Source organism: Myxocyprinus asiaticus, chromosome 20 (genome assembly GCF_019703515.2).
Source record: "Myxocyprinus asiaticus isolate MX2 ecotype Aquarium Trade chromosome 20, UBuf_Myxa_2, whole genome shotgun sequence".
Taxonomy (NCBI): domain Eukaryota; kingdom Metazoa; phylum Chordata; class Actinopteri; order Cypriniformes; family Catostomidae; genus Myxocyprinus; species Myxocyprinus asiaticus.
The window spans coordinates 20,489,453-20,504,846 of NC_059363.1; the positions used below are offsets into that span (position 1 = coordinate 20,489,453).

The 15,394-nt window shown below is 39.0% G+C and overlaps 1 protein-coding gene across 4 annotated transcripts in view; it reads right to left on the minus strand.

Annotated features, from left to right (window-relative positions):
* The window catches only part of LOC127411420 (arf-GAP with SH3 domain, ANK repeat and PH domain-containing protein 1-like), a 50,551-nt gene that overhangs the window by 34,107 nt on the left and 1,050 nt on the right, over positions 1-15,394 (minus strand). For all 4 annotated transcript variants that reach the window (XM_051646970.1, XM_051646969.1, XM_051646968.1 and 1 more), the window contains exons 2-3: positions 7,452-7,524; positions 376-518 (exon numbers count right to left, since the gene is read on the minus strand). In XM_051646970.1, coding sequence (XP_051502930.1) covers positions 376-518; positions 7,452-7,524 — 216 coding nt within the window. The remainder of the gene's footprint in view (positions 1-375; positions 519-7,451; positions 7,525-15,394) is intronic.

Sequence of the window (15,394 nt, forward strand, 5' to 3'; positions counted from 1 at the left end):
TAGTTGTGAATAGTTAAGTCATTTCTCCAACGACGCATCGCACTTCGGTGGTTAAGCAGTGAGTTACCTCGTTGTACAGGAAACGCACTCCAGTTCAGCTGATGTGATGCAGATATAGAATTTAATGAAAGCAAATGAGATGTTCACAAAATTTCTGAAATCAATAAAAAAACTACACAATTTACTCAAAATTCACACAAAATATTTAAAAACAGAAACAGCATTATCCATTGATAAGGACATTAGTAGTTTTTGGAACTGACACAGCAGGGAACTACAAGTTTTGTTAGCAGGTGCCATTATCAGCTAAGTATCTGCCGAATAATTGGCTTTTTCAAAGTTCGCAGCTTTAGTACAGGATAGCATCCTGCTCACCAGGTTTTTGAAGAGCGCAGTGATCTCTCGTGTGAAGACGGCAAGGTTCAGGAAGCCTGTGGAGATCTCGTTGTCCTGTGTCAGGTGACTGTTCCCCAGGTTCTCCAGAACCTCAATGTACTGCTCCTTATTCTCCACGTGATCTGAGAACACAACATCAGATAAATGAACATCAAGACAATCTAGCCATTGAGCAAACAATCCATAGAAAACATATATAAACATTTCAAATGCAAAGCTATTCCCAAATTCTCCAGAAAATAAATCAGGATACAAAATAGATCAGAAACTGTTATATAACCCAATTGTACACACTGTACATTTAACTGTGCCAACTTTTAACTCTCTTTTAAAACTTGTAAACCCCTCAGTACATAAACAAATGAATAAAGGAAAACAGGATTTTGAGATACTGAGGAGTGACAATGAAAGCAGCTGAAGCACAGTGAGCTCCTGGCAAAAACACCAAAAACACCACAGATCAGAGAGTTCTCAGCTCCATGGTTTTAAAATAAACAGGTATATTCAGATCAGAGCCAAAGCAGCAAAGACATACCATCTTCACAAATGATGATCTGTAGGAACACATGCTGGGCTTTCCGAGGGAATGAATCAATTTACTCCGAATGGTGCCAAAAACAAAAAACTTCCAGTGAGCGGCAGTTCTGTGGATGGAAATGCCTTATTGATGAGAGAAGTCAACAGAGAATGGCCAAACTGGTTCGAACCAACAAAGTCTATGGTAACTCAGATAACCGCTCTGTACAATTGTGGTGAGAAGAATATCATCTCAGAATGCTATTCTGAGTTGCAGGTTGCCACTGTTTTGGTGGCATGAGCAGGTGGGTTTAATGTTACAGCTGATCAGACTATATATATTTACATTTACGCATTTGGCAGACGCTTTTATCCAAAGCAACTTACAGTGCCCTTATTACAGGGACAATCCCCATGGAGCAACCTGGAGTTAAGTGCCTTGCTCAAGGACACAATGGTGGTGGCTGTGGGGACTGAACCAACAACCTTCCGCTTACCAGTTCAGTGTTTTAGTCCTCCACGCCAGCGCATTTATATACCATTTATCAACCAGATAAATATAGAAATATCTCTTTATACTTCTCGACTGCTAAAATGTGATGTTTTTTTTATAATTTTTTTGCAGACTTGCATTTAAAATTAGGTAGTTTGATTATTAATTTCCACTGGTAAATGTCCTTTGCCCATATGATTATGAAATAAGGTTCTTGATGAAACTTGCTGTTAGCCAGGTGTAATAAGTATCCCTAAAATACACCTTTTTGTGTTTTACAATGTTGTTGTCACAGTTGTTTAAAATTACTTTTGAGCTGTTTCCATCGCTTTGCAATTGATCCGAGAGAGAGATGGATTAAACCGACACTCGTTTGCTCTTCCTTGAATTCCCGGATGTCATCCTCAAATTTTGTCACCTGAATTTCTCAACCCATATTCAACATCCTGAATATTGAGACCTGAATTTCACAACCTGAATTTTTTGTTAGGTAAATTCAAACAAAATATTTTCAAATATTTAAAATTAACAGCAAAATGTTTAGATAACATCAAATTACACTCAGTCTTTTTTCAAGATCATGAATTCGGTGGATTTTTCAAATTCAAGATCTGCTGATATAATTCTGATGCCATACGTTTGGACCTAAAAATAATCTTTTCAATGTAAAATCAGTTCTTTAATTAATGGACTTGCAGGATATGGTGTTAGTTTTATCTTTCAAGAGTGGAGAAGGGGGAAAAAAGAGGTTCACATATGTGCCAGAATTTAGCATCACATTCAGAAAAATTAGGGGGATTTTTCAAGAGTTGGTTAATCGAACATCTAGCAGTCACTTCCTCTTCTGTGGACTTCAATCAACAGTGTTATCCAGTGAGTCAGTCTGGCTCGAATAATACTCCACTTTATTCACAGGGGCAAAACACTCTGAGAACCTGCCTTCCCTGATCTGGAAACAGTTTTTCTCGCTTCCATAGGCATCTGTAGACACTGTAAGACACAGTTTTAATTTGTATTGTTAATTTATTCAATGATATGTTTGATACCCGAACTGTTCCAGAGATGGTTGGTGAAATCCAAATGAGCCTTGAAAGAGATTGTGTTCATGGACTTATATTCCAGGTTCAATACATAATGTTAATAATAATGTTGATTAATACAACAAATAATTTTGTCTCATCCCTCCTTATCTTTAAAAAAGCAAAAATCTGGGTTACAGTGTGGCACTTACAATTAATGGTCGACCGATATATCGCAGAGAGCCAATAAATCGGCCGATATTCTGAATTTTTTAATTATCCCGTTTGGCCAATTGCTTTCTTAAGGCCATGAGGGTGCAGAAAATTGCCTGCTTGCATGTGAAGGGCGTCTGAGAGATGTAAACGACCAATCACAGTTCATTTTGTTGTTACGTGCCATCATGTTACTACAATAATAGACTAGTGTGCAGCAGAGTCTCATTTAAACGGTCTACATATCAGAGCCATGATGCTTTCAAGTCCTCGCCTGTTTCCTTCTCATCTCTCTCCTCAACAGTTCCCTGTATTTTTTACTGTCTTGTTGTGGCATGGGGCTGTGGCCATGTGTCCGTCTGCGGAAGAAGGGAAAGCAGTAAGGCTCGTCACCTGGGCTGTAATTATTCTAAAACCTGTCTCTCATTATAGCGATGGTGGAGGGAGACCTGATAAGGCATGCCAGAGCATCAGAGTGGGAGACAGAGACTGGCTAAGAGCAGTTGTGTTTGAATGACTGGCAGTGAAAAGCAGAGACTGCATAGTTTGAGGAGATATTAAAAGCCCTGTTTGAGTTGACCACTGGGAGCAGTTTCTTTTGTTTGATCTAAAGTGGGTGAAGAAAATAAATACTCAAATGTTCACTGTCTCCTGACTCCTCCATTGCCCACTTTCACAGTGGTGCCGAAAACCCGACTTTGGAGGCCCCTACTCTCCAGGGAGGCGCAGCTTGCGGTACAACAACTTCCCGCCTCCAGCCTCCTTGACTACCAACATCTAAAGAAGGCCATCCAGCAACGGGTGGGTCGTTGCCCCAGTGTCAGTCAGTTGGTAAATCCACCGGCCACCCCAAAAGTGCCATTGCACCCTCTGCCGTTGATCGAGGTCCCCTTCGAGAGAATCCTCGATCATGGACCTCGTCGGGCCATTAGTGCGGACTGCATGTGGCCATCGCTTTGTATTAGTTCTGGTGGACTATGCAACATGATATCCGGAAGCAGTGCCTCTATGCAACATCTCAGCATGTAGTGTTGTGGAGGCACTCTTCAAAATTATCTCCTGAACGGGGGTTCCAAAGGAAATCCCCACTGATCAAGGCACAACATTCATGTCACGTACACGATGCGAACTGTATGAATTATTAGGCATTAAATCTATTTGGACCACTGTTTATCACCCGCAAACCGACGGGTTGGTCGAACGATTTAATAAGACCGTGAAAAACATGATTCGTAAATTCGTACACAAAGACGATAAAAATTGGGATAAGTGGCTCGAACCCCTGTTGTTAGAAGTACGAGAGGTCCCGCAAGCCTCCACAGGGTTTTCCCCATTTGAGCTACTGTATGGGCGTCGGCCGCGTGGTGCGCTCGATGTCATATGGGAAGCTTGGGAGGAAGGACCTTCGAATAGCAAAAAACAAATTCAATACGTTCTTGACCTTAGAGCAAAACTCCACACTTTGGGGAAGGTAACACAGGAGAATTTGCTCCAAGCGCAAGAATGTCAATGCCGACTGCACGACAGGGGCACTCGACTACACGAATTCAAACAGGGAGATAAAGTACTTGTATTGCTGCCAACTTCGAGCTCCAAATTACTCACCAAGTGGCAAGGACCCTTTGAGGTCACACGACGAGTTGGCGATCTCGATTATGAGGTTGGGCGAACGGATAAGGGAGGGGCATGTCAAATCTACCACCTCAACCTCCTCAAACCATGGAGGCAGGCGGTACCTGCAGCCTTGGCGACGGTAGTTCCGGAAAGGGCGGAGCTCGGGCCAGAGGTAACTCTCAAACCAAATTCATTCACCCCTTGTGGAGATCACCTCTCACTGTCGCAGCTTACAGACATTGCCCGGTTGCAAGCGGAATTCGCAGACGTGTTTCCAACCCTTCCCGGTCACTCGAACCTTATAGAGCACCATATTGAGACCACTCCGGGGGTGGTGGTTCGTAGCCACCCCTATCGTCTTCCTGAACACAAGAAAAAGATTGTTCAGGAAGAATTAGAGGCAATGCTTGAAATGGGCGTAATACAAGAGTCGCACAGCGATTGGGCCAGCCCAGTAGTTCTGGTATTGAAGAGCGAAGACTCGGTCTGGTTCTGTGTTGACTACCGGAAAGTGAACGTGGTGTCCAAATTTGACGCTTATCCAATGCCGCAAATTGATGAGTTACTCGGTCGGTTGGGCGCGGCTCAATTTTACTCGACACTGGACTTAACAAAGGGTTATTGGCAGATCCCTTTAACTCCAATATCCCGAGAAAAAACTGCTTTTTCCACACCGTTCGGATTACACCAATTCGTGACGCTTCTGTTCGGTATGTTCGGAGCCCTGTCCACTTTCAGCGCCTCATGGACAAGATCCTCAGACCACATCCAGTATATGCCGCTGCATATCTAGACGATATCATCATTTATAGTAATGACTGGAGGCATATGCAACATCTGAAGGCTGTCCTGAGAGCGCTGCGACAGGCGGGACTCACGGCCAACCCAAAGAATTGTGCAATTGGGTGGGTGGAAGTTAGGTATCTGGGGTTCCACTTGGATCACAGGCAGGTGTGTCCACAGGTTCATAAAACCACAGCGATCGCAGCTTGCCCGACGCCCAAAATTCAGCCCAAGTTCAACCTTTGAAAGCCTCAGCCACATCTGTGTTAGTGTGAGCATGTCTTCAGGAACATTCAGTCCACTGCCAACAGATCTCTTTTAAACTGTGTCATTGTTAGGTTACAGGGAGATGCACACAGACAGACACACAGACTTAATATACAGCTCTCTAAATAACCTAGGCAGCAGATCCATTCATTAAAAAGACAAATAAGAAACTGATGTACAATTAAATGAATGTAAAGAGTCAAAAGAGAGAGAGACTCAAAATCTAAGCAATTTTTTGCACATCTCTACTAAACAAGCCATGTTATTTGACATATTATTCATGTCTGTGGCAATGTTTATTACCTGTTATGTAGTTTAACTCTTTTAGGGAACCCCTAACTCAAACCGTGAGCAATAGTAGTGATGCTTGTCATAGCAAGCACAATTAATAAAAAAGCAGATTTTTCTGACCTAAAATCTCCACAGAATCTGGACTCAAACACTGCCAGCTAGAATCTTGTTTGATTACATGTTTGTTTCCACCAGGATGAGTAAAGATATTGTTGGACACTCTGAAGAAATAAATCTGCTTGATGCTGTACAGAGGTAAAGGTTTACAATCTCTGAACCACATAACAGCATTTGCAATAGGTACAAACCGCAGCTCACTTTATGGAAGGATGAGGATGGAGAAAAGAGGTGAATCAGAGAGCGTGGTGATTTTATCAGGTTCAGATAAGAGCTTGCTCAATCCTGGACCAAGCTCCCTCTCACAGGGGCAAGAAATTGAGGCCCCTCACTAGTAGAGTTACCGGAATGAAGCATCTGATTTTGGTTAAAAGAGAAAAAGGAATAGAGAGCATGCAGGATGGGGGAAACAATGATAAAATATATGTGGTCTCCTTTGCGTTTAACTGAACAGTGACTTACAGAATTGAGAAACAGGGCAAGCGGCGTCAGAAATGAGAAGCTGGCAGATCTGAGACACATTTCCCAGAAATCATGATCATTCCAGTCAGTACTTTTGTAAGCACAACAAAACATCATAAATTGTGTACTAGCCAGGTTTGCGGTGCACTTTCTCATTTAAGAGAGGAAGAATAGATCTAAACAGATATCCCCCTTGATGTTTCAGTGTATTGTAAAGACACTGGTTTATATATGGTAAGAGAGTCCAGATGTGATTTTGCGATAAGTTTCAGTGTAATGGTCTGAGTGAGACCACAACTTACAGCCAAATTGCTAACAGAGGTCAAACCAGTGGCTAATTGCATCATGCAGGATAAACAGACAAAAGGCCAAAGTATACTTCGGTTTCCCAAGTGCCAGTCCTTCTTGCACACAGTGTGCGTGACGCAAATTTCTTCATCAGCACAGTCAGCACAGACAGTCCTTGTCTGTGCGCATCATCTGCGCATGTGCCTGCCGTTGACTGCACTTCACAGAGCAGACATTGTGTGCATGTGTCAAAAGAGTATACTTTAAAAGGCTCGACCGTGTGCGAGACAGAACAGCAGCAAAAAACAAAGTAAACCCGAGCTTGAAGGCAATAAAATTGTGAACTGTGCATGTCTGTGTTTAGGTCTATAACATTCAGGAGAACTCTTGGGTTATAAAAAGAGAATGGAGAAAGTTTCAATGACTCTTTTTTTTTCACACTCTGACTCTGTCAAAAACAGGAAAAGCACACATACACACAATCTGCTTTTTATTTGAGCTCAGTGGCTCTGATGTCACTGCAAGCCTGGGCCCCACTTTCTGTTATCTTTCATTTGTCTGACAGAGAAAGAGAGAGAGAGCCCTCACAGCAAATTTTTGTCAGGGAAATGTTAAATCTCACAACAAACTGGGAATCTGGGAAATGGTTACCAGTTCTCCCTTTTATTTGCATATTATTTAATTTTTTGGTTAAAATAAATGTAAAATAAATATGGACAGTTGTGCTGCATCATGACCATGCAAAGATCAGGGTGTGATGTAATGGATGAAAGGTCTGACCTAAGCAGTCTCAAGGTCTATACAGAGCTACAGAGAACCAGACGTTCTAAAGACTTCCAAAAACCCACTTCATATTTTGCCCCAAACTCCCAGAATAAATCTTTCTGTGTATCTTTCTTATGTACATTGTTTAATTGCCATGTATGGGTTCATAACATCTATATCTTAAACAAGAAACACAAAGAATCAAATGATAATGCAATGGCACTCACTGAGTCCAGTGTTGTGGATGGCCTTTACAATTTTCTTCATCCGCTGTAGGGACATCTGGTCCTGTTCCAAAGACTGGTGCAGGTGAACAGAGAGATGAGAAAGACATTAGTATAGACATACATCACTATTTCTATGAGCTGCACAGAGAGCATTTTATAATGAATGTTTTGTTACATTAACTACTGATCAATATGGGACAACATTCAACTGTTTCTAGTGGAAAAAGCATCAGAATAGTTCCATCACAAGTCATGCAGCTGTGACGATGCCTGTTAAGCTAATAAGCTGTGAGGCACAGGTGACTGAAAGCAACCCAGCCTTCCAAAAGACAACGGAACCTCCTAATGACTCACAACAGACACTGTTTACAGTAAAGAACCGGTGTAGGAGCCACACCTCCGTGGGAATCAATCCTGTCTGTATTTACAAGGCAATATCAGAGGTTTATGGAGGAGGATGGCTAATAAAAATATTGTTTTGGTCCACTAGGTTCACATCAGTCAGTTCAAGCTAGCCACTTTGGTAAGAAATTAACTGCTCTGAAAGTGAAATGAATATAAATGTAAAACTTTATCAGAAATTCTAATAATAAAAACTGAATAGTTTTAAACTACATAGATTTCTGACCTAGCAAAATACTGAAGTCTACTGTCTTCAGACTTCGAGAAATTGTTTAGTCTATTTAACACAATAAATCGGTGTCATGACAAAAAAAAATTGGTTGTGTTCTGCTCTGTTGCCGTCTATGGCTATTTGGGCAACATCCAGGACACATGGTCTCATGGGATCCTGCAAAGTACAAGAAAATCAGTCTCACACTCCAAACTCGAGACAGTTTAATGCTTTGTTGACAGACAGACATGTGGCACACACTTGAACGCTTGTTTATATCACTAACAATATTTTTCCTAGTTTCTTGCACATTCAAAGAAATGAATATGCTCTTTGTGTGTGCACTCACAGATATTTGTACATTCATGTTCTTCCAAAGAAACATGACGACTTGCTTTAGGCCTATTTACTTCCTTGTTTTTATTTTTCCTGGTTTCCTGGTAAATGCGTACATTTTTCCAGTTTATCCAGCTAAGGGCAAAAACTACCCAACACTTTAACCTTGAGGTTAACTCTTATCAAGAGAGCAAAAATCTATTTATAATAAATATTATTCTACTACTCTAGCTTGCTACATTAGGGAAGCGAGGGAATATCATTCATTTTTGCTACAGATATGGCAGTTTATAAATGTTTAGATTTTGTATTTATAGTTTTTAAGTGTTTAGGGTATTGTTTTCAATTACAAAAATGCCATAGTTTGTTTTATAGAAATCATGTTACATCTAACTTTGGTAATGAAGATCCATGCTTCCTTGTGGTTAACATGGTCTTGTTACAAATAACACTGTTAAAACTATTTAAAAACTATGGTGCATTTTAATAAGGGCAAATGCAAAATAGAATAAAGCGCTTTAAAGCTTGGAATTTTGTGAATTATGGACAAAGCTAGTTTTCCTTCTGCGTAAAATCTGTTCTCTTCTAATGCTTTCACTGACTTAGATTTTTTTAACCAACATCAGTCCTGATCATAACTACCAAATATTCATTCATTTTCAGGATTTTAACCCTTTAAATGTTTGTTTACATAATGCCACTGTTGTTTTTTACACACACACACACACACACACACACACACACACACACATTTCTCAATACACACATACAAAACACACTCTGACATCCATACCAACACACACACAATTTTAGCTGCATCATTTATTCAATTGGCCTGCAGTGCTCTATAATACAGCAAACAGAAAATAGGAAAAAAGCATGTATTTGCTCCATAGGCTAAACATGAGAAAAATGGCACCATCTGGTGGAAAATATTACAATTTAAAATTTTGAAGCCAGGGCTCCAGAATGAAAGCATAATACCATAGAATTCATGATTTTATGCTTTAATGGCACTGGGATCAAATATTGCCGTTTTAATGGGTTTCAATGGGGACAATTTTGTCCTGAAGGTCCTGAGTGTAACTATTTTGTGTTCACAGTGTATTATAGATGTATTTTAGGAACTGAGGTTGAAATATCAAAATTCCCCCAAAAATACACACCTTTGGCAAAATTATCGAAAAAACAAAAATGAAAAAGACAAAAATGTCCCAAAGGTCGAACAAAGGTTAAGTCACGTCAGAAAACTCATCTCTTTACACTGGCCTTTGAGTCTGACAAATGAAATGTAGGACATAGTTTTGGAGTGTCTGTATTTTAGATTACTGGTGTTTGTGTATGTGGTCATTTTGAAATATGTTTTAAATTTTATTACTGTGAAGTCAACTCTGTTGTTTTAAATGCGATATAAATAAAGCTGAGATTAAAGCGCAAATGCTGTGATTTTAATTACATAAATATATATTTTACATGTGCTGTGTGGTTCACAATGGATAAGTGCTCTGCTCTGTCATCTCCTATAATGTGAATATTTCTCAATGTCTGTGGAGTTTCTAGTGGATGAGCGGTCGGATTTATTTAAAGTACGCAGCTCGTCCACAGTAAGATTACAGCCTTTAGCGGTTTAATAAATCACACTAGGACATGTCACGATTTTAATTTGATTAATTGTCAATTTCAAATGTACAAGGAGTAACAGAGCACACATTCAAAATAAGCCTGTGAGCATTGTAAAGCTGTCGTGTGTCAGTCATACTGCGCACTAGTACAGGGTAGAGTTGGTGCTTGGTACTACCGGTACTGCAGAAACACTGGTATTGTTACATCTTTTTTATTTTAGTATTGACTTGGTACCTAATTACTGGTATTTTTGACAACACTATAACAATAATGACACTTTTATTATTAGATTCAGTCTTTATCGTTTATAGGCAACAGACCCCCACCCCTCACTGGTGCTACCAAATGAGGTACTGGTGTCACTAAGACTATGTTCAGACTGCAGGCAAATCTGATTTTTTCAGGCAGACTGTCCGCACTATTAATTGCAAGTGATCAAATCAGATTTGCGTGTTCAGACATAACCAACCTATCTGCATGGGTTACTTTGGTAACGACGTAGGCGTACCCACGTGACGATGCTTTCAAAACAGATGCGGGAAAAACAGAGGTGCATCATCTCGCTATCCAAATAAGCGCCCTGTCCAGTCGTGGTGCAGAACTCCTCCGTCGCACAAGAAAAACTCAACGACGGAGGAGACTGGTAAATATTGTGATGTTCTGTGCTGCAGTCACCGATTTTTGACATCATCCTTGTGTGTCGCGTTAAGAGTGACGCAAAAGACCATTTGAAATCCGATTTGAGCAGCCAGAGCGTCCGGACTGAGATGCATCTGAAAAAATCCGATTTAAATCGCATTTGAAACCACCTCCCGATGTGGTTTGAATCAGATTTGGAAAAATCAGATTTCATGTGGTTTTTTGCTGTCCAGACTATCAAAAGCTCATCTGGATACAATCTGGATTAGTGCCCAACCGATATATCAGTCGATATTACAGACTGTCAGTGCAGTCAGTAATGTAGCAGATTGAAAGATAAACAGAACATCTTTTTGCAGCTCAGCAGTAGGGCTGTAACTAATGACTATTTTGATAATCGACTTATCTAACTATTATTAGAACGATTATTCAACTATTTGGGCGATTATTGCAACGATTAATCATTAGCTCTAAACCGACTATTCAGCTTGTGCCCCGACTTAAAAGGTTGTATTAAACATGCTTGCTAACAATAAAGAGGACAAAATCATCTTTTAAAAATACCTCTAAATGACAGTCACTGAATTAAAGAGAAATCATGTTTAATTTAGTAAAAATTTCACTACAAAAAAAATCCTATTGTTATCAAAAGTATTTGTCTTGTTTTCCATTTAAAATTGTCTAAAAATCCTTAAAACAAGATACATTTACTTGAGAAGCAACATATAAGCTATTTAGACTTGCTTTAAGAGAATGTATCTTTAATATAAGTGTATTTTGTATATAAGTATTTTTTCACTTGGTTATACTTCTGCGAGTGCAGTAAAGACAAAATACACTTCTATTCTCTAAAAGTCTAAATATCTTATATGCTGCTTCTCAGGTGAATGCATTTTTTTTTACAGGATTTTTAGATATTTTAAAATATTTGTATTTTTAATATTATATTCAGCATTTTCAGATAAAAAAAAAATTATTATTCTGCAGTATAGCTGCTAAAGTAAACGTACGTTGTTTTAAAGGAGTTTTAGATATTTATATTGGAAAACAAGCCAAAACAAAAACAAATAAAAAAAAAAATTTTTGCAGTGTATAATGGGGTGAAGACTACCCTCTCTCACCTTTCTGTTCACTTAAATCCATCTTTAACTCACAAAAAAACAAACTCTCTCTTATTAATAAAGCTGCGTTTTGCCAATTTTCTTCACGATAAGAAATGCACAGTGACATATATTATGATTCGATAAGTTGCCATCACGTTATAATCTAGCTGCATTAAGCGTGCGCACTTGAGGGATGAGCATCCCCGCAACAGAGTGTACCTCAGCCGGGTGCAGTTTCAATCTCTCCCCCTTAGATCAGGACACTTCGCGCAACTCATAGAAGAGGCGCTGACCACACAGAGAAATGCCAGTTTCCTTATTATTTGAACTTTAATAAAGCTATAACGCATTAAATAGAACTGCATTTAAGATGTAACGCCGGCGTGTTTCCTTTAAAAACGCTCGACACGCAAGTTTTGCTTAAGCTGAGCGTCAGCACCGGCTCTGTTTATTCCACAACGAGAGTTCATCTGTATTGACTTATTTTGTATTTTTGCATTATAATTCCCTCATACTTTGCGATCTACATCACCTGAAGCTGTTTGTAAAGTTTAGAGTGCATCTGGACTGTGAGATGTGTTTTCTTCCTCTCCTCAGTCAGGCGCGAGCTGCAGTGCTGCTCTTGTGTGCAATCATTAGAGTTTCATATGATCTTATGTTACGTTAAGATCAAACGACTATTAGACAACGAAAATTTTTGTCAACAAAAATGTATTGTCGACGTTGTCGATAACGTCGACTAATCGTTTCAGCCCTACTCAGCAGACAACGGTGCGGTGGTGGATTGTGTCTGTTGAGTGTTGATTTCACATTATGCTATTACCTAGTTGGTGAGACATAATGCTGGAAAGTAAAATAAACAACGTCCGTCTTTTACTCTCCGTGACAACGAGCTTATAGCTATCTAGCTAATCATGTAGCTACTTTCATTGTTGTCAGCTGAGTGGAAGCTAATGTGTAAACATGTATTCACCAAACTGTTTTGTTCAGGATTCACAGTTTGGTACCCCCTTCAGCCGAACAATTCCAGTCATAGCATTTGCAAAATGTAATATTTAAAAGTCTGGTTTTCCACCGTTGAACGTTTCCCCTGAACATGTATAGCAGAATACGGTGTAACACCGCTGCTTATCTGTTTATCTTGACTCTGCAATATTAATACAGTCAGCAATTGACTGATACTAAACAGTACTGATGTTTATTTAGCTATTTCTTTTTCTTTTTCTTTATTCTTTATTTAAATAGTCAGCATTTGACTGATACTAAACAGTAATACTGATGTTTATTTAGCTATTTATTGTATTTTTATTTATTATTTATTTAAATAGTCAGCATTTGACTGATACTAAACAGTACTGATGTTTATTTAGCTATTTATTTTATTTGTATTTATTCTTTATTTTAATGGTCAGCATTTGACTGATATTAAACAGTAATACTGATGTTTATTTAGCTATTTATTTTATTTTTATTTATTCTTTATTTTAATGTTCAGCATTTGACTGATACTAAACAGTACTGTTTATTTAACTATTTGTTTTATTTTTATTTATTCTTTAAATTTAATGGTCAGCATTTGACTGATACTGAACAAACAGCACTGATGTTTATTTAGCTATTTATTGTATTTTTATTTATTCTTAATTTTCTCAGTGTTCATTTCTAAAATTTGATGACAATGTATAATAATGTCAAATATTCTTTAATAAAAATATTTGTTTAAGAAAGCAGCCTTCTGAGTACCTTTGCATATGACGATATGACATCGGTGCAAAATCGGTGAACAATCCACATAGAAAAGGTCTGTTTTCATTCCAGCTCAAAAATTAAATATATCGGCCACCATATCGGTAATCTGTGAATTTTCCCCTTATAAAATTGGTATCGGTCTAAAAAAATCCCATATCGGTCGAGTTCTAATCTCGATATGCAAAAAATTTTAGTGGCAGTCTGAACATTGCCTAACTGTAGAACTTGGTGACACTGATCTCAAATGTTTGTTTGGAGCACTGACTTGACCCAGCCCATTTGCGCTTTGTGCGCTCAATTTCGTCAAACCCACTTGCACCTAGATTTAGCACATGCTGGTGAAATGGTAGCCAGCTGGTACGTGATAGCTGTACAATGTGTAAACCTCACTCTTCTGGCCTTAAGAGATGCACTAGCGACCGAGGCTTGAACAGTACATAGCCTCCTTGCTAACGCATCCATCTCCCATGCCGGGGATCACCGCTTCGAATCCCGCTCGGGGCGGGTCAAGTAGGACAGTTGTACGAAAATTCCAAAACTTCATGGCCATGCCCATTTACTGCGCTTATGATTTTTCACATAACGCTGTGTTAGCGCTAGTGCTCTTAAAATAGGTCTTAAAATAATGTTTACATCATGTGGCTATACTTTAAAACAGTGTGTATTTTAACGTTTATGACCTGGAACATTCAATTCCATTGTAAGTGCCATACTGTAACCGCAATTGTTTTATTTTATTTTATTATTTGGTTTTTTTTAAATAAATGAGGGACAAGTCTGAATAATTTTTTGTGTTAGTCAACAGTATGTCTTAAATGCTGCTGATTGAGCTTAACTTAAACCTGAACACATATTGACTCCTTTAATGGAACAATAACTCGTGACATCATGGGATGTGCAGCACCAAGGAGCTCCGCAGAGGCAACAGAAAAAAAACACACCTTATGTATGACTGTATACAGCTTTATCTAGGGCACGCTGTAGAGTTCAAGTGTCTTTGTAGTGTTGCCTGCACTGTATGGTGCCAAAAACAAAGACACATGCCACATACAAGCAGACAGAGACATGTACAGAATACACATACGTGCCATGTTTTAATCTAATTAATATTCTAGAATCATAAGTGCTTGCCGCAAACTCATCTGTCCTTGTGTGATCCGAAGTGTTTCTGGCTATCATAGGCCACCTCCTCCTCCAGATTATTCAGCATGCTGCAAACCAGAGTTTCATCAAAAACAAACTCTGCCTCTCAAACCAAAACAGTCCTTCAAAAGCTCAACTTCACAAAAACACATAAATTCACACACATGCATTGCCACAGGGCCTCAAACATACTTAAAACTTCCACTTCGAAGCTTTGAAAGACTGTAACACAAACACACTCAGAACTCTGTTTACACAAATAATCTGAACACATCTGAGATATCTACCCCATCAGGACCTGAGCTGACTGAACTTTAATTATCCTGAAAACAATTACTACCACACACACATCTCTGACTCATTGAAGGAAAGATCTCCCACAACACACAAAATTCCCAATGAATAACTGAGGGCAAGTTGTTCTAATGGTGAAGTTTCCTTGGAACCTTAAAATTACTTTCAATCATAAATGATATTTCCACAAACTCCTAAAGAGTTTCATAACTCTGTGTGCTATGAATGTTGGTTAACCAATAGTTCTAGAAATAGTGAAACTCTTTCAGCAAGACTTTCAAGACAGAACTGAACACCAATAGTAAATGACGAGAGAATTTTCATTTTTGGGTGAACTATTCTTTAACACTACTGCTCAATGAAATGGTGCAGCTGCTAAAGACTGTGGGGTGATTTCACTGAAGAGTCTGTTTGAAGTGTGTTTGTTCCCCTGCCATTCCAGT